Source organism: Lactuca sativa, chromosome 3 (assembly GCF_002870075.4).
Source record: "Lactuca sativa cultivar Salinas chromosome 3, Lsat_Salinas_v11, whole genome shotgun sequence".
NCBI classification, from domain to species: Eukaryota; Viridiplantae; Streptophyta; class Magnoliopsida; order Asterales; family Asteraceae; genus Lactuca; species Lactuca sativa.
Window position 1 is genome coordinate 258,881,465 of NC_056625.2, and position 27,108 is coordinate 258,908,572.

The following is a 27,108-nucleotide window of genomic DNA, read 5'->3' on the forward strand; positions in this document are numbered from 1 at the left end:
TCGTCATAAGAATGAACAAATATTTTAATTAATTACCTTGAAATGATAATAATATAAATACTATAACACCATGGCATGGTATATTTGAATAATACCTAGTGTAGCATCCAAGATAAGACGTTGACTTGTTGCTTGAGCATATTTTGCAGTGTATGCTTTAAGGGCATCATCCCACCGTTGCAGCTTTTCATACCTTGTATTTGGAAGCAACATAAACAATTAATATTTTGAGAAAATAAGACAATGTAAATGATTTCAGGGTCCTGGAAATATACCATGATTCCTTCAGTTGTAAATCCAAACAGCATCCCATATATAGTTATATACTTAAGAGAGTGAAAAAAGGAAAGTGAGCTAGTTTCTATATATGCTTACCCTCCAAAAAGATAGAAGTGAAAGTATCCAAAAGAAAGCACTTATCCACCTTGATTCCTTATATGCAATCCACACCTGATCAAAAGAAACAATCAAACATTATTGTTATAACAAAAGTCGAAAAATCTCCTTTTCACTATATTTGGAAAGTATATAATAAACAAAGACTTACTGCTACAATGACAGTACAAAAATAGAAATCGGTTGTTGCTATCATGCACCTGTGAGCATTTACAACTATGTATGAGCATTTACTATTACACTTTTTTACATAAATTAAATAAAAGGGAAATTTTAAATGGTACCTTGATAATACATTGGCATTGAATGTAGATCCATCAACGATAAGCACATAAATAAAAGTTCCCAGCATCAAGTAGCCTAGTGCAGAAATGATTATTTTTGCAATTAAAACAAAATGTCCCCTTTTGTATCCCATGGCATCCCTATATAAGCCAAATATATAATAAAATTACAAGCATTTTAGCAAACATTTTTACTTGATTTTAGTTTTTGTTATCGTTAATGGACATGTCCCTCAAAAGATATAATGGATCCTTTGATGATTCTTCTGGTGACAACTTAAAGAACTGCAGAGCCATGTATCATTTGTAATAGGGCTGTAGAAGGAATGAAAATTTACTTAAAACATGTTACACTTGTAATTAATAGTAATAATAATAATAATAAAGTTTAATTACCTTCCCGCAAAAAGTACAACAGGTATCAATACAGCTGCCTTGATCCATCATGATTCCTTGTAGACTAGCCAAGCCTAAGATTGCAAGTATATACACAACCACATATAACTCCATTTGATTCAACAAGCTTGTAACACCATGGTCAAGATCAGTTCCAAAATCCCCAGTAAACACGCCACCTGAATAGAACTGGAAACCCATGCCACTGGCATCAATGGCAACTGATACGGGTTGATTAGCGACTGCCTGTAACAATGCGGATTCACTGTTGGCTGGCACTTTTTCATACCCAGTAATGGTGGCAGCATGGACAGCTTCTTCCTTGGTGTTGCAGGTTCCATCTGTTGCCTGATATGGGTAAGCCACCTCGGTGTTGATGCCTTTGTTTTTAACGATAAACTCAAAGCCATCTTCCATCTCGCCACCATCACATCCTCCGTTTTGTTTTTGGGGGGTTTTGATTGGTGTTTGTTCCTTTAGGGTTCCGTTTTCAGAATGGTTTCCTGTAATCAAAGATTTTGATATTAGTATGGAATTGAGTTCCAAATATTCAAATTGCAGTAGAATAAATGATCTTACTGTTACCGTTTTCCGTAGAGCGACCATTTAAAGGAGGGGAAGAAGCAAACCCAGTGTAATCACCTGAATTCAAATAAAAAAATGAGATAAAAATGATTATTTTTATTTTTAAGGTAGCAGCAAAAAATTAGTTTACCGTTTGTTTGTGCTGGAGAAGATGCGTTTTTTAATTTTTCAGCAGATGATTTGCCAGGCCATTGTTTAAGAGGGCGAATAACCAGAGCTCTTGGATTCTCCCTTGGAATAAAAAGAGCATCTGCTTTTGGTGTGTTGGTAGTCTCCTCATCATCACTAAAAAACGAAACCTGTAATTGTAAAAAAAATAAATCAAATCCATAAAAAACAATAAGGGCAAAATAGTCAATATAACAACAGATATTACCTTTGGCCCATCGTTTTTTGGGTGATACTTTCTAGCACCCCATGAATTTTTTACCAACCAGTACTTCATGCCAAAGCTGTGTATATGATGTATTCACCATCACCACAGACAACAACATACCTCCTATTTGGGTTGTGCTTCAAGCTCTGTGGAAAAATAGAAAAGTCAAAGTCCATATGGTTGACTATTTTCAGTTTAAAGGAAGGTAGGAACAAGCATAACTCACTTGTGGATAAAGATCACATGTTCCTAGTTCTTTAACTGCTAAAGGCAGCCTCTCTCCATCAGAAACCTGAATAAAAAATAGATTTTTTTTCCCATTTCATTGTTAACATAACATAACATGTATATGGGCTTTAAAGTCCAAACCTCATGATCAGCTCCCACACTCTTGATGTTAATAGTTTGAATTTCATTATGTTTAGCCCATATAATTTTTCCACTATTGTCCATGCTGGCTACAGGCTCTTCACGTCCAATTTTCACCATTATGGTTCCTTCATCATAGCCAATAACAATCCTGTAAAAACAGTAATTAAAATAAATCCAGATGAATGAAGAAGCATCAAGATTCAAGACCCACAAAACAAAAAACAAAAAGTGCTATACAAACTTACCGACGTGAACCTTTCATGTATCCAACAGCCCAAACCCTTTCAAGTCCATAGTTCAAGGTGTTCTCAAGTCTGAATAAAAAAAAAAAGAGTAGCATAAAGTCAAAAAGTTTACATTTTTAACATATGTATAACGAGGGTATTTTGGTCTTTTGATAGGAAATGAAGAAAGAAATGGAATTCCTTCCATCCATCAAACATGGAATTTGAAGGAATCCAACAAAAATTGAATTCCATCCATTTGGAAACCAAACACACCATGGAATGGAATCTAGCATTCCGATTCTTTTAGAATCTACAAAACAAACACACCCTTAAAGGTAAAAAAAAAACAAGAGCTCACCTGTAAGTGGTTGAATGCCATATACGGACAGTACCATCTTCTGAACCTGTCATTATTATTGGAAGCTCAGGATGGAAACATACAGCAGAAACATTGTGTGTGTGACCTTCTAGAGTTTGGACACAGGTTTTAGTTAGCAACTTAACAGTAACAGATCACAGTTGTGACCGTATTGTTGGATTCTCATATTGAGATAGTAAAGGGAATCAAATCAGTTTAGAAATTGTAAGTAAATGAGATTCAATTCCTATTACATAAATTAAATTCCAACTCCTAAACACTAAATTGATTTTTTTTATCGTTATCAAAACACAATTGGCTGATTACTACTCATGTGTATGTATAATAATAGTAAATTGAATCTAATAGGAATACATAAATTTTTATTTACCTGTGAGGTTGTCACTGTGGCAGGTTGCTTTGAACCTTGTTCATTAATCTTTGGACAATCCCCTTTTGGTTCAAACATTTAGTCAAACACCTAGTGTGCATAAAAAAATCAGGTACTTATATCATAAAATATTAACAATTCCATAAAAATATATGAGAGAGGGTAAAAAGGCACAAAAAATCGTCCAAAAAGAAGGACCAGTAGGACATGAAACAGGTAACTATGGTTGAAAAAGGAAGAATTACCTTTGAAATAGGCATACTACGCAGATGAAATAGGCAACAGTGGTGGTATAGTGGTGGTTCTGGGCTGTTGCGAAGGCAGTGTGGTGGTGGCTCAGGGCTGGTGTTGTGGTGCGATGTTGTAACGGTGGAGTCTGAAAGCAAACACAAATTGTGATGGAAGCTATTGTTGTTGGTGATGTCCGATTCATCAAAAGAAAATCATTCTTCGATCAATCTTCTATTTTGTGAAAGAAGATATTACTATTTCAAATGTGTTATGTTTGATTAGGGTTTGCACATAGAAGGAAGTGAAAGTCGATCAGAGAGGAAGGGGTTTGCAGAGAGAAAGAAGGGAGAGAAAGAAGTCGATTTTGGCGGGTGTAGAGAGTAGAGAGGAAGAGGAAGCGGGTGTTCAAAATTTTGGGGGATTTAGTTTCCCCCCTTACCTATCAAGGAGTCCCAGAAACGCGCGTTTATTAAAATTATAAAGCGACATTTGTAGAGGACGCCCGTTTTATTATAGGTGCCCTCCGTGTTTTTAGTATTTTTACATGAGACACTAATTTAAGGGCACTCAGTAATGCGCGACCTAAATCCTTAAAATTTTTGAAGAGATGACACTTTTTTAATGTCGCTCTCTAATGCGTAACATAAATCAAAGAGCGTCGTGTTTTGCGCGTCGTAAAAGGCCTTTTTTCTAGTAGTGATTTTATTTATGATCGACGTGTAAATCTCCTTATCACTCCAAAAAGTTACATGCCACTTCTAATACCGTAACTAAACGTTTAGAAATCTAAACACATAAAGTTTCCAGATCCGGTCGGCAACAGACCATAGATCCAATCATACATTTAGCATCGTAAATCATTTAGCACATAAAAGCATGTTAGGCATTTTCCCTAAATATGCGAGTGCTTGTGTCTATTCAGGTGTATTACCTAAGACACACTCCTCACAATCATTGCTTAGCATTCTAAGTTTAAGTCTATAATAAATCCATATTCCTAGTTCGCTTAAACTAATGTTCTTTACCAGCTGTGACATCCCCATTTTCACGGCCAGAAAAGACCAATTTTGTTTATGCTTTATAAAAGTCAGACTACCTCTTTTAATAAAAATGTTGCGGAATTTGTTCCCAGTAAAATGTGATAAATATGTTATCAAAGCATTTCCAAAGAAAAGTATTTTTATTCATTTTAAAACATTTGGGATGTCATCGTCAATACAGAAACATAAGCATAAACAGAACTTACATTCATTATCACTAGTGATTTATATCTCCTTAATCTCTCAGTGTAATGTGACTTCATATCAACACCTCTGATATAAATAAACTGAGTGGGTCAGGTTGGGAAACCTGGTGAGTACATAGGGATTTCAATCCCACAATGTTATACCATATATATAGTTTAAAACTCACAAAATATACAATTTCACCATATATATATATATATATATATATATATATATATATATATATATATATATATATATATATATATATATAAACAACTCTTATTCCACCCCGTCGATCCTCACAACGAGACTATCCATACTCTCGGATCTAAGATTAGCCGTTTTACCTAATCCATACTCCCGTATCAGAAATGAACGAGTTTACCTAATCCATACTCTCGGACTAGGGACGAATGACTAATCCATACTCTCAGATTAATGATGAATGATTATGCCTAATCCATACTCTCAGACTAGGGACAATGAGTATGTCTAATCCATGCTTCCGGATCAATGACATATACTAAGGTTTTATTCTCTAAGTATAATTCACTTGTACTCGTAAGAAAACACTACCTAATATTCCTCATAATTAATTTAGGTTTACTCTTTATCCTAAATGTTCATATATAATCAGGTATGTTCTTTAACAAGTATCCCAGCCAACATCAAATAATTCGCACATAAACATATATTTAATACTTCAATCGATACTTGTATTAAAATCATGTTCATGAAAGGGACTACGCACTCACACAAAAACTCGTCAACAAATATTTAACTCTTTAACATATATTTAATACTTTAATTAATACTTGTATTAAAATCATGTTCATGAAAGAGACTATGCACTCACACATAAACTCTTCAACAAATATTTAACTCTTTAACATATATTTAATACTTTAATTAATACTTGTATTAAAATCATGTTCATGAAAGGGACTATGCACTCACTTGAAAAGGTGGTGATTTCAAACTCAGGCAGCGCTTCGCTTCTTAAAAATAATTTCCTTCGACGAAACCTAATATTATTACCACTAGAGTTTAGTCTATTATTTGTCGAGACTAATTAATAGTCTAGCTATTATTACTATTATATAAGCGTTAAATAAATACTAATATAACCCATAATAATAGCCCAAGTACTTATTATAAGTTCCTAATAATGTTACTATAATTAAATAAACGATATATTAAAACTGGGCTTTGCTTGGAGCAGCGTTCCCGAGCCGAAAAGCTCTTCTTCTTGGAGCTGTCGAGCACTCCGGGGCTTCCGCCTCGTGCTAGGGAGGTTCCCTAGCTTTTTCGGGGGGTTTTGGGGCTAGAGAGAGGTTCTAGAGAGAGAATAAAGAGAAGAAAGAATGAGAAAGGTGTGAAGAAAACGAGAGTGGGAGAGGTTTTATTTATAGGGTGAAAATGGCTGAACTTGGTACCACATGTCACCATTTAGTGGTAAGACCTGGGGAGAAAGCAATGGCCAAGATTGTGCCACATCACCCATATTCGCACAGCACACTTCCGAATTCTAAGATCTACAACTTTCATTTTGACTCTGTTGGCTAATTCTCGACCGATCTTAAATTTAACAATACGAGGAGATTATACTGTTAAATATCCGCGAAAAATTCATAACTTCTACATACGGACTCGGTTTTTGTCTGTCTTTTGACCGCTGAGTTCATATTAATGAGATCTTCAATTCTCATTTAGGTCGCGTAGGCCAGAAACTGCTCGAACTAAACGTTTCAGGGCGTGCACTGCTATGCCAAATCTTAGAAAATTCATAACTTCGTCATACGACGTCAGATTTGGGCGTTCTTTTTTTGTATGTTCTCGGTTTAACATATACTACAAATTTTATTTGGATCGATAAGGCTAAAAAGTCCCTTATCAAAAATTCACTATTTACGTCTCCCGGTGTTGTGCCGGTTTTACCGTAAAACTTCGACGGGCCATAACTTGTTCGTTATAACTCGGATGTCGGCGTTCTTTATATGTGCGGAACCCTTGTGACATATACTATAACTTGGTTATTATTAATCCTTCTAAATAATATTCCATCAAAAACTCATTTTTGACGCTCATTGTCTCTAACTTGACTAGCCCGAATCTGCGGGCGTTACATGAACTCACCAGCTTTATTGCTAATCTACTCTTTCAAAATAACTTGTATTCTCAGGTCACCAGTAGACAGGTACCGATGACCAGTTTTTTTAAAAAGACGGAGCTTTCAAGACTTGTCTTTATTTTGATTATTCATTTTTGGTGTCTTATAAACTATGCGCAGAACACACTTATATTAAAATCATATTATTAATTCAATGGATGATGTTGTTGCTTGTTTACTATTATGCATTGTTGTGATACTGTACATGACGTCCTCCGCCCCAGAATGTTTCCGCCGTTCCGGTTTTGGGGTGCGACAGATTGGTATCAGATCTTTGTTTATAGTGAATGGAGTATATCAACCCATAAAAGATATACAAACTATAAACACAAAGGGATTAAAATACTCTGACCAAGAGTTTATACTTTTAAATATTAAAATATTTAACCGAAGTATACATACCTGTATTCATACTAAAATCAGTGTCACTAGGACAGAACAAAAGTATTGTGGTTGTTGGACAACACAAGTAGGCTTGGGGACATATAATCAGATCTGGGAGTGATATAGCCTGATCAACTATATCTTTCCGAGAAGTGATTATCATGTGCCTAGGAATGGTTGTGGTGTCGCAACAAGTCTAAAAACTTACCAACACTACTACAATGAAAACATTAGAACATAACATAAACTTAAAATACTATAGGAGTATTTTGTGTTAATATAATTAGTTATTTGGGAACTAAAGGTCTTTATTAGTAGGTCAATAGTTGCTAGGTGGATACGCTAAGGTTATATGTGACTAAGGTGTCACAGACTTAGAATCTATGATCTTTGCTTTATTTCCTGTTCCTTATTTGGTTGTGGATTTGGAGTTAGGGTCACTTATTCGATGGTCTATCCTACTTTGATTTCATGTAATTGGTATGCACTATGCAAGTATTGAAGTAACTGATAACGATCATCTTATAATTATCTTAATTAGTGCGTCTATTAATTAATTCTTTTACTCCTATTCTCGCGTAGATAATATGGTTGGATTCAATCTACCTGGCGACCCGTACTTCCCCAACCAAGGCAATGATGGATGGCTCGATGAAGAGCCATAAGAGAATCATCCAATCCCTTTGGATGATGACTTCATAGAGAACTTTCCGGAGGATTCTGACTCCGAGCCAAAAGTCAATGATTTGTCTTTGGTGGCTCCAATCCCGAATCCTAACCCTCGTCCGTTTTTTCAAGGCCTGACGCCTCTGTGGGCGGAATACTTGGGTGCATGGAGTCAGGAGCAGGGTCAGACTATGCCATACAATGGAGACTGAAGCTTCTACAACTTGAGAGAGGGAGGCTCAGCAGACAGAGTCCTGCCCATTCTGGTCCATAGGGTTGCTCGTAATGAAGAGCAGGGTAGGACATCCATCCACCGAATCATGGAGGCTGATGCCAATGTGGCAGTTGGTACAATCCGCATTCGTCGTTTGGAAGATGCTCGTGAGAGAGCTGAAAGATACAATGAGGTTCTACAACAACAATTGGCAGCAACTCGGGCTAAAGTCATAGAGCTCCGGGTACGCCAAAGGGTTTATGAGCGACACCTCCTTCATGTGGAGTGTCATCTGGCTGACTTGAGGGTTCGCCCGAGGGGTACCCGTTGCCGGTAGAAGACGCTTTACCCGTCCTTTCTTTCGGTTTAAGGAATAGCCTTCGTTTCTATGCTCTATGTAGCACTTGTGCCTGTAAATATTCCTATTTATCTAGTATTGTTGCTAGGTCTCTATGCTGTCAAAATTTTCTTATTGTGCTTTGAACTTTAACCGTAGGGTCCTTGCTATTTCTGTTAGGTCTCCTTTCAATTTCTTGTCCGTTACTTCTGTTTTAAGTATCGTGCATTGTCCGGTGTCGAGTGTTTTGCTTTTGTAGGATTCGCAGTATTTGCTTTTTTCCTTCTCCGTTCGCTATAGGGTTTTTTCTACGGCATGTACTTCTGAACTGTGGCTCCTAGGATCGTCTCTGACGAATAGGCAGAATCTACGGGAGGAATGTCCCGAATGTCTAATCTGTTTGTCGTGGTTTCCATCATTACGCTCTTTATGGTTGTGGCGGCAGTAGGAGTTGGCTGATTCTTGTTTAATATAGGTGTTCGCTACGGCCTTCAAATTTGCTTGTTTGCATTCTTCTTCTTCGACCTGTCGGAGGTATTTCTCGACCCTATATTTAAGCTCGTCTCAAGATTTTAGTACTATGCCTTGCATTTTTCTTGACCGGGGGGCTGGGAGTAGCCCCTAGGCGAAGATGCCTGTGACTAAGAATTCTTCATGGCTTGGGATGCTTAAAGTTGCTAAGGTGAACCGGTCATAATATACTCAGATGGAATCTCCCTCCTTTTGCTTGCATTCCATGATCGATTTGGCATCTCCTTTGACTTTTCTCAACTGCATGAAAATTGTGGAGGAAGATGTCTCAATTGTTCGAAGCTGGAGATACTTCCCGATCGTAACGCCTTGAACTACTTGCTAGCGTTTCCTGATAGTTTGATCGGGAAGTAGGTACAGGTGAACCTCTTGTCCATCCAGAGCGATGTCATCGTCCATTCATAAGTGTTTATATGTTCGTTGGGATCTGTTGTGCCGTTATATTTTGGGATATTTGGGATCATGGATGAATGTGGTATTTCGTATCGTAGGACCTCATGGCAAAATGTCAAGCTAATTCTTCGTACCTAGTCCTACATGTATGGATATGCAGGTGCTCCACTGGCCATTGCGTGCTGCATGTGATAGGGGCTGGCGTACCAATGACCATATTCGTAATGGTATCTGTGGTTGTACCCCGACGTTTGTGGCACCGTCCCAAATGATAATGCCAAAGATAATACTTAGATGACAAAGGACTCAAACGAAAAGAAGACAAATCAATGTTGGAGGTAGCAATAGCATATACTTCAAGAACCTCCAAGACATACGTGTAACATCGTGATTTTTACCAATTTTTTTTCTTTTTAAAACAATTATTTAACAGAATACGTTAGCAGAAGACTTAGTTTTTTTTTTTATCAAAACATTTTCAATACCACAACGTTACTTCAAAAATTCAAACATAATTCCAAACCATTAAACTGTAAACAAAAGTATTTTTAAAGTAAACAATCAAAAACGTGTCCAAGAGTGGTATCGCTAATATAAATCTACTACCCATAGGAACACCTCTCACCAAGGCCAACCTTCTAAACTGCTTGTACCAATCGTAAGACACAAAAAATAAAAGATACAAGTATCAAGACCTGCTGAGTGAGTTCATAAAGTTGCACATAAAACATACAAACCCTAAATGGGTCAATCATTCATTTTATGATGAAGCATAAAAATCATAGACAAATACCACTTAGAAAACAACCGCATATCATAACTATACAACGGCATATATGCATATATGTTTAATCACAATTCTACCACATAACATATATGATCAATCAAATACCACATAAGCAACTGCATAGGATATAATTAATCACATTTCATATACAAGCAACCTTCAAATGTTCAACCTTTTATTAATAAGAAACCTTTGATATATATTCAACTTTTTAATATGCAACCAACCTTTTGTTACATGTTCAACCTTTTGTTAATAATCAACCTTGTTATATATTCAACCTTTTAATATGCAGCCAACCGTTTGTTACATGTTCAACCTTTTATTATATCTATCTAACCGATTGATAGAAAAGTGTCTTTTAGTACTACCTAACCTAAGAGAAACACCCCGTTCACTACTTGTGTGCACGGCCAACCGAATGCTCTAAGTGGCTCATGACTTCCACTCGAAACACCAACCCCGTGACTCCACTTTCGCTACTCCGACTTTGCAAAGTACAAGTACCCCACGGTGTCGTTCAGGATCGGTACAAACGGTGCCAATTCCAAAGATACACCTCCCGATTCCCACGTGATGTTTGCGCTGGCTGCGAACGAGGGACCAACATCACTCTAGCCCACGAACACCAAAGTGCCCGCAAACCATGTGTCACACGGTCATCTAGGAAGATCGGCAACTAATCACCGTTGTGGCTATAGCTCTTCCTATAGGTACTCTTTCAACCTAGTAGGCACCCTCAATGATCCGGACAAGGTTTTAGGCAAAGATCATGAACTACCTAAACCATCTACGTATAACCCCGCAATGTCATTTATAAATTAAGCAAGTCATATAATGCATACCATATGAATGTGTATTAAACATGCAATGTATTCATAACCATCACATCAAAACGTAACCATGCATCATATTTCAAGCAACTTAAGCTAGCATGTCATATACATCAAGTACATCAAAGTGTAAGCAACATAGAAATTACGTCATATCATGGCATTAGCACAAAGCATATATTAGCATCACAAATATCATATCCTCATCAAGCACAAGTAATGACATGGTCGTCCTAAAGTGAATCAAATCACCATCTACGGATTGCACGTTTCAATAATGCAACCTTAGTGAGTTAAAACTATGAACTCACCTTTAGCCTTGATGAAATCCTCCTTCTATTCCAAGTATTGAACTTGATTGAAGTTCTCAAGTCCCCACCTAAACACCAAACATAACAAGCAATTAACAAACAAAGTATATGTTTCAAAATTACTACTTTATTCTAACTTTTATATTATTCTTATAATTTCCCATCCCGACCCCTATTCCGTGATTTGGGCATAAAACTTAATTTGTAACTCCGATTGACCTGAATCTGGACTTTCCGAAAACCAGACTCGATTTTCTACATTTTATACAGAGAGGGGTATCGGCCAATTCTGCTTATATTAGCAGATACAGCCCTCACAAGATGGGGAAAAGTTTATGTTCAGATTTCCAATAATTGCCAAAAATCACCATATGATTCATGACCTTGGACAAAGGATTAAAGCCACACGATTCGACACACCAGAAGCTTGAATGAAGGTATTTTGAAATCAATTATTTGGTTTAAGAAATGACCAAGAATTGACTAAAAGATTATTGAAATTAGGATGCCCTTATACACCAAACACCAAAAATCTACATACACCAATAAAGACTTTTATTAGTGCAAGATCAAGATACATGTAGGGATGAACTTTGAGTGAACTTTAGACACACATTAAGTAGTATTCAAAGTTGTTATTTCAGCCTCCAAGTCATGGTTTTGAAGACCAAAAATAAAAACAATACTATCAAGAGTTGTGAGGGCTTTCAAGCTAGACTTTTGACACAATCTTTGCTAGTCACAAACAACATCATAATTACCCACATATCAAGGCCTCTATGGGCTATTTTGAGGGTTATAAAGGGTGCTCAAAACATGAATTCTATGCAGGAAATTATTCTCAAAACTTGAGGATAAGAAAAGCAAGATTCACCCCAAAGCAATTCAATTAGTCTCCAAGATTGAAATCAATTCATGGATACCAATTCCAATATATGAGGGAACATTATTAGATATTCAGCAAAAATCAATTAGAGATAAAATCACAGTGGTTGAAAATCGATCATACAGTACACTATGATTGAGATTATGTACAAGAAGAGAATTTTTGTCAATTGAGAAGAAATTCAACCCAAAATCAAAATCAATTGCAACCCATTTGAGGAATGAACATAATAGAAAGGAGATACAAGAAATTACCAAGATGTGTGACCGATCCAACAAATTTGAAACAAAAATCGGAGCCCACAACCCCTAGCATAGATGTATCAATAGCATACATAACCGAAATAGATAACACATGTCACAAAGAAGTAAATGATGACAAACGAGGAGTCATGTGATAGGTTGCACCAGAATCTAAAATCCACAACGATGAAGGAATACCTGATGTACTGGATGAAGTAGAACAAAAATGAGACATAGATGCAGACATGGTAGTGGGATTAGAGGCCAAATACTGTTTAAAACTCTCAAAAACCTTGGGATCCATTGCAGATGGTGGCATACTTCCAACATATTTTGTGTCAACTGGAGATGTAGCAACATTAACAAACTATCGAGGACGAGGTGTCCAAGGAGGTGTACCAGAAGAACGTAACTGAAACTTCTGTTGAACAAACCTATTTTGTTGTCCTGACTGAGGCTGACTAGATTTACCCTTGTTGACTAACAATGGACACTGAGCTTTCTAATGATTTTTTTGTTTGCAGAATGCACACTCATCATAAGCAATTCTTGAAGTATGTCGAGACTGATTAGAGGAAACAACAAGCACAATAGGAGTGGAAGTAGGAATGGGGGTTACTTTAAACCCTTTATCCGCATGAGACTTGATACGAGTCTCCTCAACAATCAATTCATGAACAATAGAATCCACTGAAGTAAGGGAGAGCGATGAAGAATCGTTCCGACCTTCAAAATCAGAATGCAAGGTCATCAAGAAATGGACCAAACGTTGTTCTCCCTTCTTAGCAATGTAAGGCTCAAAATCTTTTAACTCTTTAGATTCAGTAAGAGCCAATTGATCCTACACATCAGACATAACAACATAGAAATCTTGAATGCTCTGGTCATTTTGTTGAAAAGCACGAATATCATATTGTAACTAATATTGTTTAGCAAAGTTGGACTAAGTATACAGTCTCTCCAAGTGATTCTAAACTTCCTTTGCTTTTTCATATTTAGCCAACTACATACCAATATATCGAGTAACAGACATATTAATCCAAGTAATGACCTTGGAGTTATCAGTCTCACAAGTATCAACCAACAAATCGAAATTCTCAGCTTGAGGTACTGAGGGTTTGGCTTTAGTCCCAGTGACATAGCCCCACATATTCTTCCCACGAAGGAAGTTCTTCATAACATAACTCCAATACATATAACTCTTTCCATCTAGACGAGGACTGATAGACTGAAGGGAATCATCCTTTCCAGTCATGTTAGCAATGAATAAGTAACCACAATAATAGTATAGTCATATGAGAATGAAAGGAGTAACAAACCAAGGGAAGAAATCAATCGAACAACAAGAAATCGAACAACAAAAACAACAAACGAATACCAACGAACAAAAGAATATCACCAACGAAGAAACATCAATCCATGCCACAGTTGGCTGCTACAAAGTCTTCTAACAACATATCAACCCTACGCTCTTATGTCATGAAAACACCATTTTCGCTGGATCAGATCTTCCTTGATTCCTTCAAGGTTGATGATTGGAAGACTGTGACCTGGTGGCGAATTTTGGTCGGAGTTTGGGTTTTCAGGTGAAGGTATATAGAAGATCTGAGACACCTCTGTTATGCCAACATCTACAAGTCCTTTGACACCGGATTTAGTTTCATCAAAGGCTATAAGCTAAGCTTTCCTGTCGTAGTCAAGTGTGCATGTAGCCAGATTATCATCTATAACGACCACCTTTTCTTTTAAGGTATCAACAACATCGGTCTTTTCTTTCAAGTTATCGACAACTTCCATTTTCGCTTGAAGTTATCGACAACGTCAGTCTTTCCTGTCAAGATATTGGTAACGATTTTTTCTGTGTTCTTTTGGAGGCTACACTGCCTCAATAAATACCAGAATATACAAATCAATTAATGAAAGAGATAACATGCAATATATATATATATATATATATATATATATATATATATATATATATATATATATATAACAATTAACAACAAATATTTCAATGTTAAGTGTGAATGCAAATGTGAAAATGAAATTATTAATTAAGTGCTAAGAGATCATTCAAATTGTGGGAACAAGATTTTACACGAAGAGTCAGGCGTGGGAGGTGATACACGAAGGTGAAGGCAACAAAGGTCGAGACAAGAAGAAGCGGAGAAGTGAGATTTTTTAAAGTGATATTTAGTTTGAAGAGAGGTAAGCGTTTTATAGTTGCAGGGAGCTTGTTTTAGTGATTTGTCCCATGTGCGAAAACTAGAAATCTCATGATTTTTTTTCAACATGGTTCCAGTAGGCGATTAAGCTAGACAATTTTTTTAAGTATAAAACAAGAGTTAGGTGGTGCATATGTATCCACCCAAACAAAGAGCTCGGTTTATGTATCCACCAAACAAGTCTCCAATCCATTAGTGGATGCTAGTCATTCACTGTAAGGAGATATTTTCAAACTCGTAAGTCTTGTATTAGATAAGACTTCAAAGGAGAAGCAAATCCAACCGCAAAATGCAGGCAAGAAGAAACAATAGAGGAGATGGGAGGGCTTTGAGTTACTCTTGACTTTTGTTCTTCAAGAAAGTAAAACCTAGCATTGGTCTCCCATGACTCTTTGCTTATATTACATAAGATAAGACAAAATCCATGCTTTTATTTAAGGGAATGGCTAAATAAACACCCCAAATTACTATAAACACCCCAAATTATTATTAATTAAGTGCTAAGAGATCATTCAAATTGTGGGAACAAGATTTTACACGAAGAGTCAGGCGTGGGAGGTGATACACGAAGGTGAAGGCAACAAAGGTCGAGACAAGAAGAAGCGGAGAAGTGAGATTTTTTAAAGTGATATTTAGTTTGAAGAGAGGTAAGCGTTTTATAGTTGCAGGGAGCTTGTTTTAGTGATTTGTCCCATGTGCGAAAACTAGAAATCTCATGATTTTTTTTCAACATGGTTCCAGTAGGCGATTAAGCTAGACAATTTTTTTAAGTATAAAACAAGAGTTAGGTGGTGCATATGTATCCACCCAAACAAAGAGCTCGGTTTATGTATCCACCAAACAAGTCTCCAATCCATTAGTGGATGCTAGTCATTCACTGTAAGGAGATATTTTCAAACTCGTAAGTCTTGTATTAGATAAGACTTCAAAGGAGAAGCAAATCCAACCGCAAAATGCAGGCAAGAAGAAACAATAGAGGAGATGGGAGGGCTTTGAGTTACTCTTGACTTTTGTTCTTCAAGAAAGTAAAACCTAGCATTGGTCTCCCATGACTCTTTGCTTATATTACATAAGATAAGACAAAATCCATGCTTTTATTTAAGGGAATGGCTAAATAAACACCCCAAATTACTATAAACACAACCTTTACTAAAAAAACACTCCTATTAATTAGGGAATGATTAGTCTATTTATATCCATCACAAAGTCTAATCATATCTCCCGATTTTAATATTATATAAAGTTATTTATTTTATATTATTATAACAAATAAAAGCTATATTTATTATTATTATTATTTATTATACTTATTATATTTATCATTTATTGTTGTTTAACAGTTATTATTATTATTTTTATTATTATTAATATTACTTCAATTTGCAGAAAAAATATACTTATTATATTTATCATTTATTGTTGTTTAACAGTTATTATTATTATTATTATTATTATTATTATTATTATTATTATTTATAGGTATATAATAATATAATATAAGTTTTGTTATTCTTATTAAATAAAAACGTATGCATGTATATTACTTTATTATAATAAAAACAAGATAAATTTTATTTTATAGCAAATAAAATATTTTAGTATTAATTGTTGAAACAACGTGACAAAATATATACTGCAAAAAAATGTTAATATTCAAGCATAAAATAAAAAAGAAAATATAAATAAAAAATAAAGAAAATCAAAATCAAAAGAAGAGGGACGTGAATTAAAAAAAAAAAATCAAAAAATTGGGTTAGTGTTTTGATTTGTACAGGGGATAGCCTTTATTGAATTAGGAGTATACGGACTTCAAGAGAAACACAGTGTTCAATGTAAAAAAGTGTTCAATTTAAAAAAGTACTGTTGACTTTTTTATTAGGGTGTTTATGATATTTTTAGAGTGTTTATTTAGTAGCTACCTTATTTAATTTCTCGTGTATTTACAAGCAACAAAGAATGGGCAAGTAAAGTCAAAGCAAACAAACTATCTCCCACACCATGTGGTTGACGATTTGATGATGTAGAGGGTGGAGTGCCTAGCACTCCATCTTATTAATATTATGTACACAAGTAGTTATTAGTCTACTATATGTCTAATATTTTGTATATAACATATTAATCATACTATATAATTAAAATATAACTACTTGTACTTTGTATTATTGTTTTTCCCAAAAACAGTAATTTCCTAATTAAATACAAGTTATGATTTAATTAATTTATAATCATATTACTTAATAAATAATCAATTATTGTTTATTTGTTATATGGTGTAATTTTATAAAATCATATGTTATTAGTAAATATCATTTCATAATAATCATTTAGCATAAACAACTTTCAGTAAGTTCTTAAAAATTAATTGGATTCTTATCTTTTAATAAAAAAAGCTGTTGAAGTTGTTTATCTTTGAGTTTTTTAAGAAATAGACTTTATAATATGTTTTTGAACACTAGGTCACCAAAAGATTAAAGATTGTAGGATTCAAAATTAAAACTCACTATATTTTGAAATGTTTAATATAATATATATTTGTATTGATTAAGTTATAGTTTTGCGTGACTTCTCTAACATTTAGGAAATTTTTGTTGTTATTAGTGGTTTCTTACAAATAAGCACTTCAAAATACATTTCTTATACTAGTATTCTTTATACGAGGGAGGAAAAACCGTACACAAAAACAAATATATAACAGAGTTCAACAAGTAATTTCACCTTTACGGTACTTGGAAAGAGTTTAACGTTTGACATTACATTTGATTGCGTAGTGAAGCACATACAATATAGCAACTAAAATTTTTTCTGAGCTTCTTATTATAACATAATACTTTATTATAATGCAAAGAAACAATTTTATAGACAGATTAGGTGACCACAAGTAGAACAAGAAAAGGAGACCTTCATATTTGAGCCAATTCAAAGTCATATAATTGAGCTAGATCTTGAAATGCATCAAAGCAGAAATTTTAGTAAGTCCTTTCTGATGGTAGTGACTCGAAAATTCTTTTTCTGTTGTTTCTCTATACTTTGCTGGATTATCTTCGGAAAGCAACTCCTTAATTGGTCCCAACACCTTTCCTGTATCAGTCAGGTAACTTATAAAGAACGATGCCATTGATATCCTTGGACCAACCTTGTTTGCCATCACTTTGTGTCGTGAACTTACAAAGTTGTCATTTGTAACTAGCTATAAAATTTCAAGGAATGCTACATATTAGTACACGGTACACTTAACGATTTAAGGACAATAAACTATATTGGAGAGAGAGAGAGAGAGAGAGAGAGAGAGAGAGAGAGATGCCTGTAAAAGATCTCCAGCATTCACTACAAAGGCTCCCGGTATAGTTGGAACATCGGTCCATTCGTTCTGATAAAAGACCTTAAGGCCACTGATATGATCTTGTTGAAGAATGGTGATGAAACCGGCATCGGTGTGTTCAAGGGTGCCAATCGTTAGCTCAGGTTGTGGGCAAGGAGGATAGTAATGGTTACCGATAGAAAGCCCTTCTGCACATCCCAGATCTAAAAGGTAATTTGAGTCCAACCCTAGAGCCTCGGACATCAATTCGAGAACAGAACGTCCGAGTTTCATTACATGGTTTGAGTACTCCAACAAAATATCTCTGCAAGTGTACATATCTCCCAATCAAACAAAAAATGCATATCATGCGAAAATCCATGTGTAGATATGAATTTGAATCGATCCAGAAATATGCTCAAAATGGATCCTTAAAAGATTTCAAGACCGATGGACTGTTTGGCTACATATGGTTTGGCCGTTTAAATAAAGCTTATACACTTACGGTTAATCATTACTTTTTATATATTTGTAGAAGTATTAAACATTGAAAATGTAGAAGAAACAAACGACAAGTTGAATATATGTTAATTATCATCGACTAAAATTTATAAAAAAAGAAATTACAAATAAAAGATCTGAAGCGATCATATTCTTAAAAGCTTGGACCGCTATCTCGGACTTTGTTAATTAATGCCATCGTTGTCAACAATAATGATTAATAGTTTAGTTGACAAAAATTAAAAATAAACCAAAGGTCACCTAGGGTTTTATTTATTAGAAATATGGTTGAAAAAATAATTATAATCAAAATTAGCCGTCCTGGCAATGGTGACCAATAATTTATGAAAGTACAAATATTGCTACATAACCCAAAATTTAACTCTTTGTTTTTACATTTTAAATTGTTTTATTCATAAAAGTTATATAATGTTTTTTGTAATTAATAATGACTACTTTTAAAGGATTTTGAAGAAATAACATACCCAAAAAATGTGGTTGAGATCAGAAAAACTCGACTTTACATGTCTTTTATAAAAGCGTTACTTTGATCCATTGAATTTGAATGATGAAATTTTTTTATTGAAATAAATATATTGAAAGTCAAAACCTGCATTGAGGAGGCAACTCGTCTGGCTGAGGAGGATTAGGATACACGGTGCACAAGAAAGTGTCTCGCCAGTTTGTCACCGGAGCAGAATACAAGTCGAAATTGCTGTTATACACCACCCTCGTTTTCCCACTGCTGTCTCTTGTATACCACTGCTTCTTCACCTCATTATCCTGTTCAAAAAACCCTAAAACTCCTTTTTTCATTTCCTCCATTACGCTAATCGGAACTCCATGATTCACCATTTGAAAGAACCCCCAACTCCCCAACGCATCCTTGATTTCCTTCACTACCTCCTTTCGCCGGATCGGATCTTTCTTGATTCCTTCAAGGTTGATGACCGGAAGACTGTGCTCTGGTGGCGGCTTTTGGTCGGAGTTTGGTTTTCAGGTGAAGGTAGACGGAAGATCCGAGGCACCTCTGTTATGCCAGCATCTACAAGTCCTTTGACACCGGATTTGGTTTCATCAAATGCTATAAGCTCAGCTTTCCTGTCGTAGTCAAGTGTGCATGCAGACAGATTGTCATCGATAGCGACTGCCTTTTCTTTCAAGGTATCAACAGCATCGGTCTTTTCTTTCAAGTTATCGACAACGTCGGTCTTTCCTGTTAATTTATTGGCAACCATTTTTCCTGTGTTTTTTTGGAGGCTACACTGCGTCAATAAATACCAGAATAAATAAACCGATTAATGATAGAGATACCATGCAGAGTATATATACAACAATTAACAACAAATATTTCAACGTTAAGTGTGAATGCAAATGTGAAAATGAAATTATTGATTAAGTGCTAAGAGATCATTCAAGCTGTGGGAATGAGATATTTTACACGAAGGGTTAGGCGTGGGAGGTGAAATACGAAGGTGAAGGCAGCAGCGATTGAGACAAGAGGAAGTGGAGAAATGAAATTTTTGAAGAGTGAGATTGAGATTGAGGAGAGGTAAGCATTTTATAGTTGCGAGTGATTTGTCCCAAGTGCGAAAACAAGAAATGTCAATGATTTTTTTTTTCTTTTTCAACATGGGTCCAGCAGGCTTAAGCGTAGACAGTTTTTTAAGTATAAAACAAGAGTTAGAGTTGGGTGGCGCATATGAATGTAGCCCTGTGGAAAATACCCGATACTCGAATTACCGTCCGATTTTTTTGGGTATCGGGTTGTAAATCGGGTATCGGGTAAATTTTTCCGGGTAATCGGGTTACCCGATTTTTTTCGGATCGGGTAAAGGATACATTTTTTGGGTTTCGGGTATACCCGAATTACCCAAATTATTTTAAAAATTTATTTTGTTTTGTAGAGCTTGTACTATATAGCAGATATTTGATCACGCTTAAACTAACTATCATTATTGTAAAACATAAATATATTTATTATGACAATACAACACTAACAACATTAAAAATAATTTTTATATATCATCATGTTCTTTAAAACTTAACTGTTTTCTATATTATAGTTTTTATTGCAACTAACAAACTCATTATCTTGACGAAACTTCAGAACATGGCAAAACTTATGGCTACATTTATCTTAAACATTTTAAACTTTTAAATTAAGATCTTTAGGTATTTGTTTTTTTAACATCTTATTAGATTAGATTAAGTTGTTAAAAAATTACTAGATATCTTATGTATTATTGACTAAAAAATTTCAATGTTCAAAGCTTGAGTAACATCGTTTATGTCTCGTTTGTTTATATAAACAAGACTAATAAAGCACGACGTATTTATTTCATTAAATTTATTTTCAAGTGAAATTCAAAAAAAAAATTATATATTTCAGGTAATACCCGAATTACCCAAACCCGACCCGATACCCGAATTACCCGAATTTAGTTTGGGTAGGGTAACGGGTAATTTTTCTAACATGAAAAACCCGAATTACCCGAAACCCGAAAAAATTACCCGTTCAACACCCTTATATGAATGCGGAGCCAGCCAAAACTTATAGTATCTAGAAACAAATTTTTTTAGTTTGTTTTATTTTATTTATTATTATTATTATTATTTTTGAACAGCACAATTTCATTAACAAACAAAAACAAGACTAGATGTAATTATTGTCGGAAAATACTCCACGGGCTTGTAGCCCACCGGTATCAGGTGGTGCCCTCCCTCTTTGAGGTCGAGGGTTCAAGTCCCGTCGTGGACATTGGTGGAATAGGTGTTGTTAGCTTAGGAGTAGATTAGATTTGCTGGTTCAAAAAAAAAAGACCCCAATTCGAGCGAGATGGGCGAGAGAAACGGTGAATGGACGGAGATCCGACGAAGAAAACCATCACGACACTCACACCCCAACAACATCATCACAAACCTCTATATCTTAGGTTTTCCAGAAGATACCGGGATGGAGGAACTTAGGAAGCCCTTCACTAGATTCGGAAAAGTCGTCGACGTATACATGGGGAGGAAGAAAGAGTCTCACCGGAAAAACTTTGCTTTCGTCAGGTACACTAATGTCCAGGATGAGAAGATGTTGGAGAATGAACTATAGGGCATAATGATGCGTGATATAGTTCTATCGGTGAACCTAGAGAAATTCAAAAGAAAACCCCTTAAAACGCAATTCCAATATATAGGTCGTCACAAACCTAACTTTGTCGGTCGGGATTCTCCTCTACCCCCGCCCCTCCACCTCCACCCCTCTACAATAGAGATCAAATATCATTCGCCCAAGTAACTGTTGGAGTTAACCTCAGAAACACTAATAACTCACCCCCGACAATTCACCTAAACTCACAGACCTCACTAGGAGTATGGATTCAGAAAAAGGTATTAATTGGTGAAGCTCACAGCCTAGATCATATTGGCAACCTTCCAACATCACCAATAAGATACATGGACACTAAGTACCTGGGATGTCCAAGAATTGCTCTATGCTTTGATAACTCTTTGGAAGCTAAGGAATTTCTTAATAAAAAAGAAAGGTGGAGCGATTGGTTTAAATGGTTGACAAAAGGGGACCAAACGGACATCAAAGATGAACGAACTATTGGATTAGTGTCTAAGGTTGTAACTATATTTGGTAAGTACTTGACCCGGTTGTGCATGGTCCTTTTGTGTTGCCTTCACCATAGCAAATTGATAAGGTGATTTAGAGAGAAGAGATATTATTATTAATATATTATAAGAATAATATATTAAAGGAATAATAATATTATTTGATTAATATAAGTCATAAATTAATTAGGAATTAATTTGGTGACATAAAGAGATTAATTGAATAAAGAGGTATAAACTGTCAAATGTGTGAAAGTTGTATTTTGAGCTGATAATCCTTATGGATATAGGGTTGGACGATTTTAGGGATATGGATCACCTAGAAATCGTCCAAGGCCTTATCTAGGAAGGGACTTGGATTGCTTTGAGGCTAAGTTATCCAATTAGGGTTTAAGGGTGAAACCCTAGGAGCTCACAGTATAAATAGACCCATAGGGTTGAGGAAATCGGCCACCATTATGATTGGAGAAACCCTAGAGCCGATTTCCCTCTTCCTCATCTCTCTCAAATCATCTTCTTGCTAGTTGGTGTTTGTAAGCCATTAGAGGAGTGACATTTGTGACTCTAAGCTCCAAGAAGAAGAAGGTTTTCAAGCAAGTAACTCAAGGTATCATTCTAGATCTGTTTTCATATGCTTTGATTGTTTGTTTACATTAGATCTAGCCATGAAAGTCTTGGATATGTTGCATGTTCAATTAGTGAAACCTAGATCCAAGCTATAGGGTTGTATGTGCACATAGGTAAAGTTCTTATGTCCAAAACCCATCAGTGGTATTAGAGCCTTGATTGGTTTCAATTGAATATGATGCTTTACTGTTTTACTTGCTGAAAATCGTTTTTCTTTCCCTCTGTCGACCTAACTCGGTGAGTCAGTGTTTGGACTCGGCGAGTTGGCCCTACTCGGCGAGTCTAAAGCTTGACTCGGCGAGTTCAAGCGTCAGACAGAGGATAATTCGGGATTTTGTTGCTGTTTGGTCTTGGATTGATACCTAAATCGTTTTATTATGTAAAAATCCGAATTTTAACTTAATTTAATGATTATCGTTGACATAAATATAGATAATTTCAAATCCTTTAAATATTGATTATTTATATGATAAATATTGGACTATTTAAGATTATTTGGTAATTATCTAATGGCCAAAAGTTAATAAGGTCAAATATAGATAATTATGAAATTAATTGTTTAATTTGAATTATTTGTTACTTGATCCCTATTGTTTGAAAAGTTCAATTTATATCCCGAAGTTTTGAAATTTGAATTTTGTGATTAATAGTTTAATTTAGAAGAATTTAAATTTCAACCCCTAGAGTTTTACAAGTTTAAAATTCAACCCTATACTATTATATTATTAAAAGCTTAATAAATATATAAGTAAAATTAAAATGCTAGTCTTACCATTAGTAGCCTCATTCACGAAGCCGGTCTATAAGGTAAGTATAAGGTTGCTGCCTATAAAATGACGCTTAATGGGTGTACACTTACACCCACCGCTTGCTTGACCGGTGGAGAGTCGTTAGCCGAACGGGTAAGATAGGGCAACTCTCTCTCCTCATTAATAAGTATAATGAAACTATAAAGTAACTAAACTATTTTATAAAATTCCCAATCTTAGTTACGTTAGGAAAAGCGAATTGATGCAATCCCATGAAATTGCACTTTGCACCCTTGCTAAGAAGTTAGTGGAGCGTGTGTGGTTTACCGGCACACTAATTGGTTCCAAGCAAAGGTGACGAAGGGTGATTCATTGTTTATCATAGTTCGATGGAGCGTGTGTGGTTTACTGGCACATTGAATAGAAGATTGTAACAATGAAGGCACCATGTAGATTTGCATGGTAATTCACACCCGCTTTGTGATCCTCGGTATCCCAATCACAAACTAGAGGGGCATATTGAGATTTAAAAATGCCATTGAAAAGTTCAATGAATCTCTAAAATCTAGGAATTCTCAATAAAACTTAAGGTTATGTTTTTGTGGTGAAGAATTAGTCAATCATCATTCACTTACCTCCAAATTATTTGCATGATTGGATTACGGCATCCCTTTTCTAATATGTAAATAATGTTGTTGGGTCCTAGCCCTAATTTTTCATTTTGGGTGTTTAATTAGGGATCCAAATTCTAATCAAACTTTGTCCTTTCTATTTGTAGATGTCAAACGCAAACAACGCTGCTGCGAACTTATTCACCTTAATGAGCCTTTGCCAAAAGGTGACATTCGATGGTACCAACTTTAGCGAATGGATAAGATACATTCGCACCATTGCACGCTACGAGGAAAAAGAGTATGTCCTCGACGAAAAGCTCGAGAAGGTCAACCCGGAAATCGCTACTCCCGAAGAGATGAATGTCTCTGAGACACACGAACGTGATGCAACGAAAGTTCATTGCATCATGATAGCCACTATGAACCAAGAATTCCAAAAGTCTTATGAGGACATATATCCGTATGAAATGCATCAAGACTTGATGGAGAGGTACCACCAAAGCACGAGGCAAGAGCGCTACGAGATCATCACTAATATGATCACCGCTAAGATGGGAAATGGAGAATCGTTGACTGTGCACTTGCAAAAGATGCAACGATATGTTGATCGTCTTCGCAAGTTAAATGTTAACTTTAGGGAGGATTTGGCCATCAACATTGTTCTTCATTCCTTGCCTTCATGCTACAACCAATTTAGGATGACCTACCACATGAACAAGGAAGAGGTCACCCTAAGCAAACTCCAAGGACTGCTAAGAGCAACCTAAAACACAAGTCTGTTGCACCAACTCCCGCACCAACCGCTGTTCCTGTTTTGGCTATAGGGCATGGAAGGGGCTAGAAGAGGAAGGCTTCTTCAAAGAGCCACCGCAAGGGAAAGTCCCAAGATGGTTCCTCTTCTAGTGGGACCAAAGTTGATCCCGCTAAGCCCAACCCTAACCAAAAAGAGGCAGAGTGCCATCATTACCACAAGATAGGGCATTGGAAGAGAAGCTACCCGGAATATCTGCAAGCCATCAAGGATGGAAAGATCAATCCATCTTTTGCAGGTATATACACAATTAAATCTAGTAATTCTTCTCACACTACTTCTTGGGTTCTTGACACAGGATGTGGTTACCACATTTGTTCTAACTTGCAGGGACCAAGAAGAGATAGAGATGTGGAGCAAGGAAGAATAAATCTAATCATGGGTGTGACAACCTGAAATTTCCATTCTGAACAAACCACTTGAAGCCAATAGAAGTAGAACAGTTACAGTGAAAACTCAGATTTCGAGTATAAGTTTGATAGTTTTCAGGATTTTACACTTAAGGAGATATTAGGAGAGTGGATGCACTAGGGTTTTGTGCAACACTGTTATTCCAATACTCTAGGACATTAGAATTCGTTTCAGGAATAAAAATATTTTCTGCCAAAATATCTCAGGACTATAAATAGAATTCTGAACCAAATTGGTTCATTAGTTGAATTCCAATTAGAGAAAAGCCAAAATTCTCTCTCACGGATCTTCGGGTTTTTATCCCAAATTGTGAGTAACTCTTTCTAGTAGTGTTAGAAAGCTTTAAATGTGTTCATAACATAGATTACATAGCTAAATCATTCGATTTAGGAGTTTACTCCCCAAGGTGTTCTTGGGCGGTAAACTCCCGAAACCAAGCCTAGATTGTCCCCCGTGATTTGTAACTACCTTGGACTTGTATAGGAGTGTGTTAGGGACATGAAATCAACCAAGAATCACCCAAGTTTGGGAGTTCACGGCCCAAGAATATCTTAGGCCGTAAACTCCAAAAAGAATACTCAAAATGGTGCTTTTAAGGCACCTATGGCTTAGACTTGATTTTAGACATGTACCCTAAAGTGTTTAAAGCCTAGAAAACATAAGGAATCACAAGTATTGAGGAGTTTACGGCCAAGACAAGTTCTTGGGCCGTAAACCCCTATAAAGGGGTCAAATGACACCCTAACTCCTTCCTTATGCCTAGAACCCAACATAGATCTTAACCTTGAAATGTTAGAGACTTGAAAACACCATAAACACCCTCCCAAGGGAGTTTACGGCCGTAAAATCCAAGGGGATATGGTCCCAGGGCCGTAAAATCCTTAAAAGAGTTATTAGGAAGCCCAAACACTTGATTTAGCCTTGAAACAATTCACCACTAGAGTTGTAGTAATTCTAAGATTCATTTAGTGACCCTAAGGAGAGTTTACGGCCAGGCGTTTACTCCCCTGGGCCGTAAACTCCAAGACAAATGGTCATTAGACCTTAAACTCCCATTAGAGGCCTTGCACTCCTTTGTTGCAACCCATTAGCCTCCTAGCACTTGACCAAAAGTGTTTTCCTCGCGTTAAAATGTTTATACTTGTATAATTAGTGTTTAAATCACTAATTATTTATATACATATGTCTTCATATGTAATTAGGATCATTGTGTGTGGCTAAAGTCTTCACTTGACACCAAAAACTTGCCCGATCCTTCCTTACGATAACAGTTCGTTCAATTCCAGTCACTTACTGCAGGTGAGTTCATACCCCTTAATCAATGTTTTAAACTGTTTTAAATATTTTATGGGGGGGGGGGGGGTGGTACAAGTAGAATTATGCTAGTTATTATGTCAATCACATGTGATTAATAAGTAGAATTACGCTAGTTATTATATCAATCACATGTGATTAATATGCAGCATTCAAATGATTTACTACACATTAGCCGTTTTACCAAACAGTTCCCTTCCAATGATTTTTATAAATATTTTATATGTTTTAAACTCCTTATTACACTGTACATTTTACTCTGTATATCACATTTGAAACTTATTTACAATTGTGTTCCAAACAAATGTTTCCTTATACTTAAACTGTTTTATCAAACCTATGCCTTCAAA

General features: G+C 35.8%; 1 protein-coding gene and 1 pseudogene across 1 annotated transcript; both read right to left on the reverse strand.

The window, feature by feature from the left end:
* Positions 1-2,301: 2,301 nt before the first annotated feature.
* On the reverse strand, positions 2,302-3,120 carry LOC111888063 (putative coatomer subunit beta'-3). Its single transcript, XM_023884172.3, has 3 exons — positions 2,995-3,120; positions 2,655-2,723; positions 2,302-2,557 (listed from the first exon to the last, which is right to left on the reverse strand). The coding sequence occupies exons 1-3, from the start codon at positions 3,045-3,047 to the stop codon at positions 2,302-2,304; spliced, it is 378 nt and encodes a 125-aa protein (XP_023739940.2). The 5' UTR covers positions 3,048-3,120.
* A 14,375-nt stretch (positions 3,121-17,495) lies between these two features.
* Positions 17,496-20,164, reverse strand: LOC111891084 (1-aminocyclopropane-1-carboxylate oxidase homolog 1-like; annotated as a pseudogene).
* Between the last annotated feature and the right edge of the window lie 6,944 nt (positions 20,165-27,108).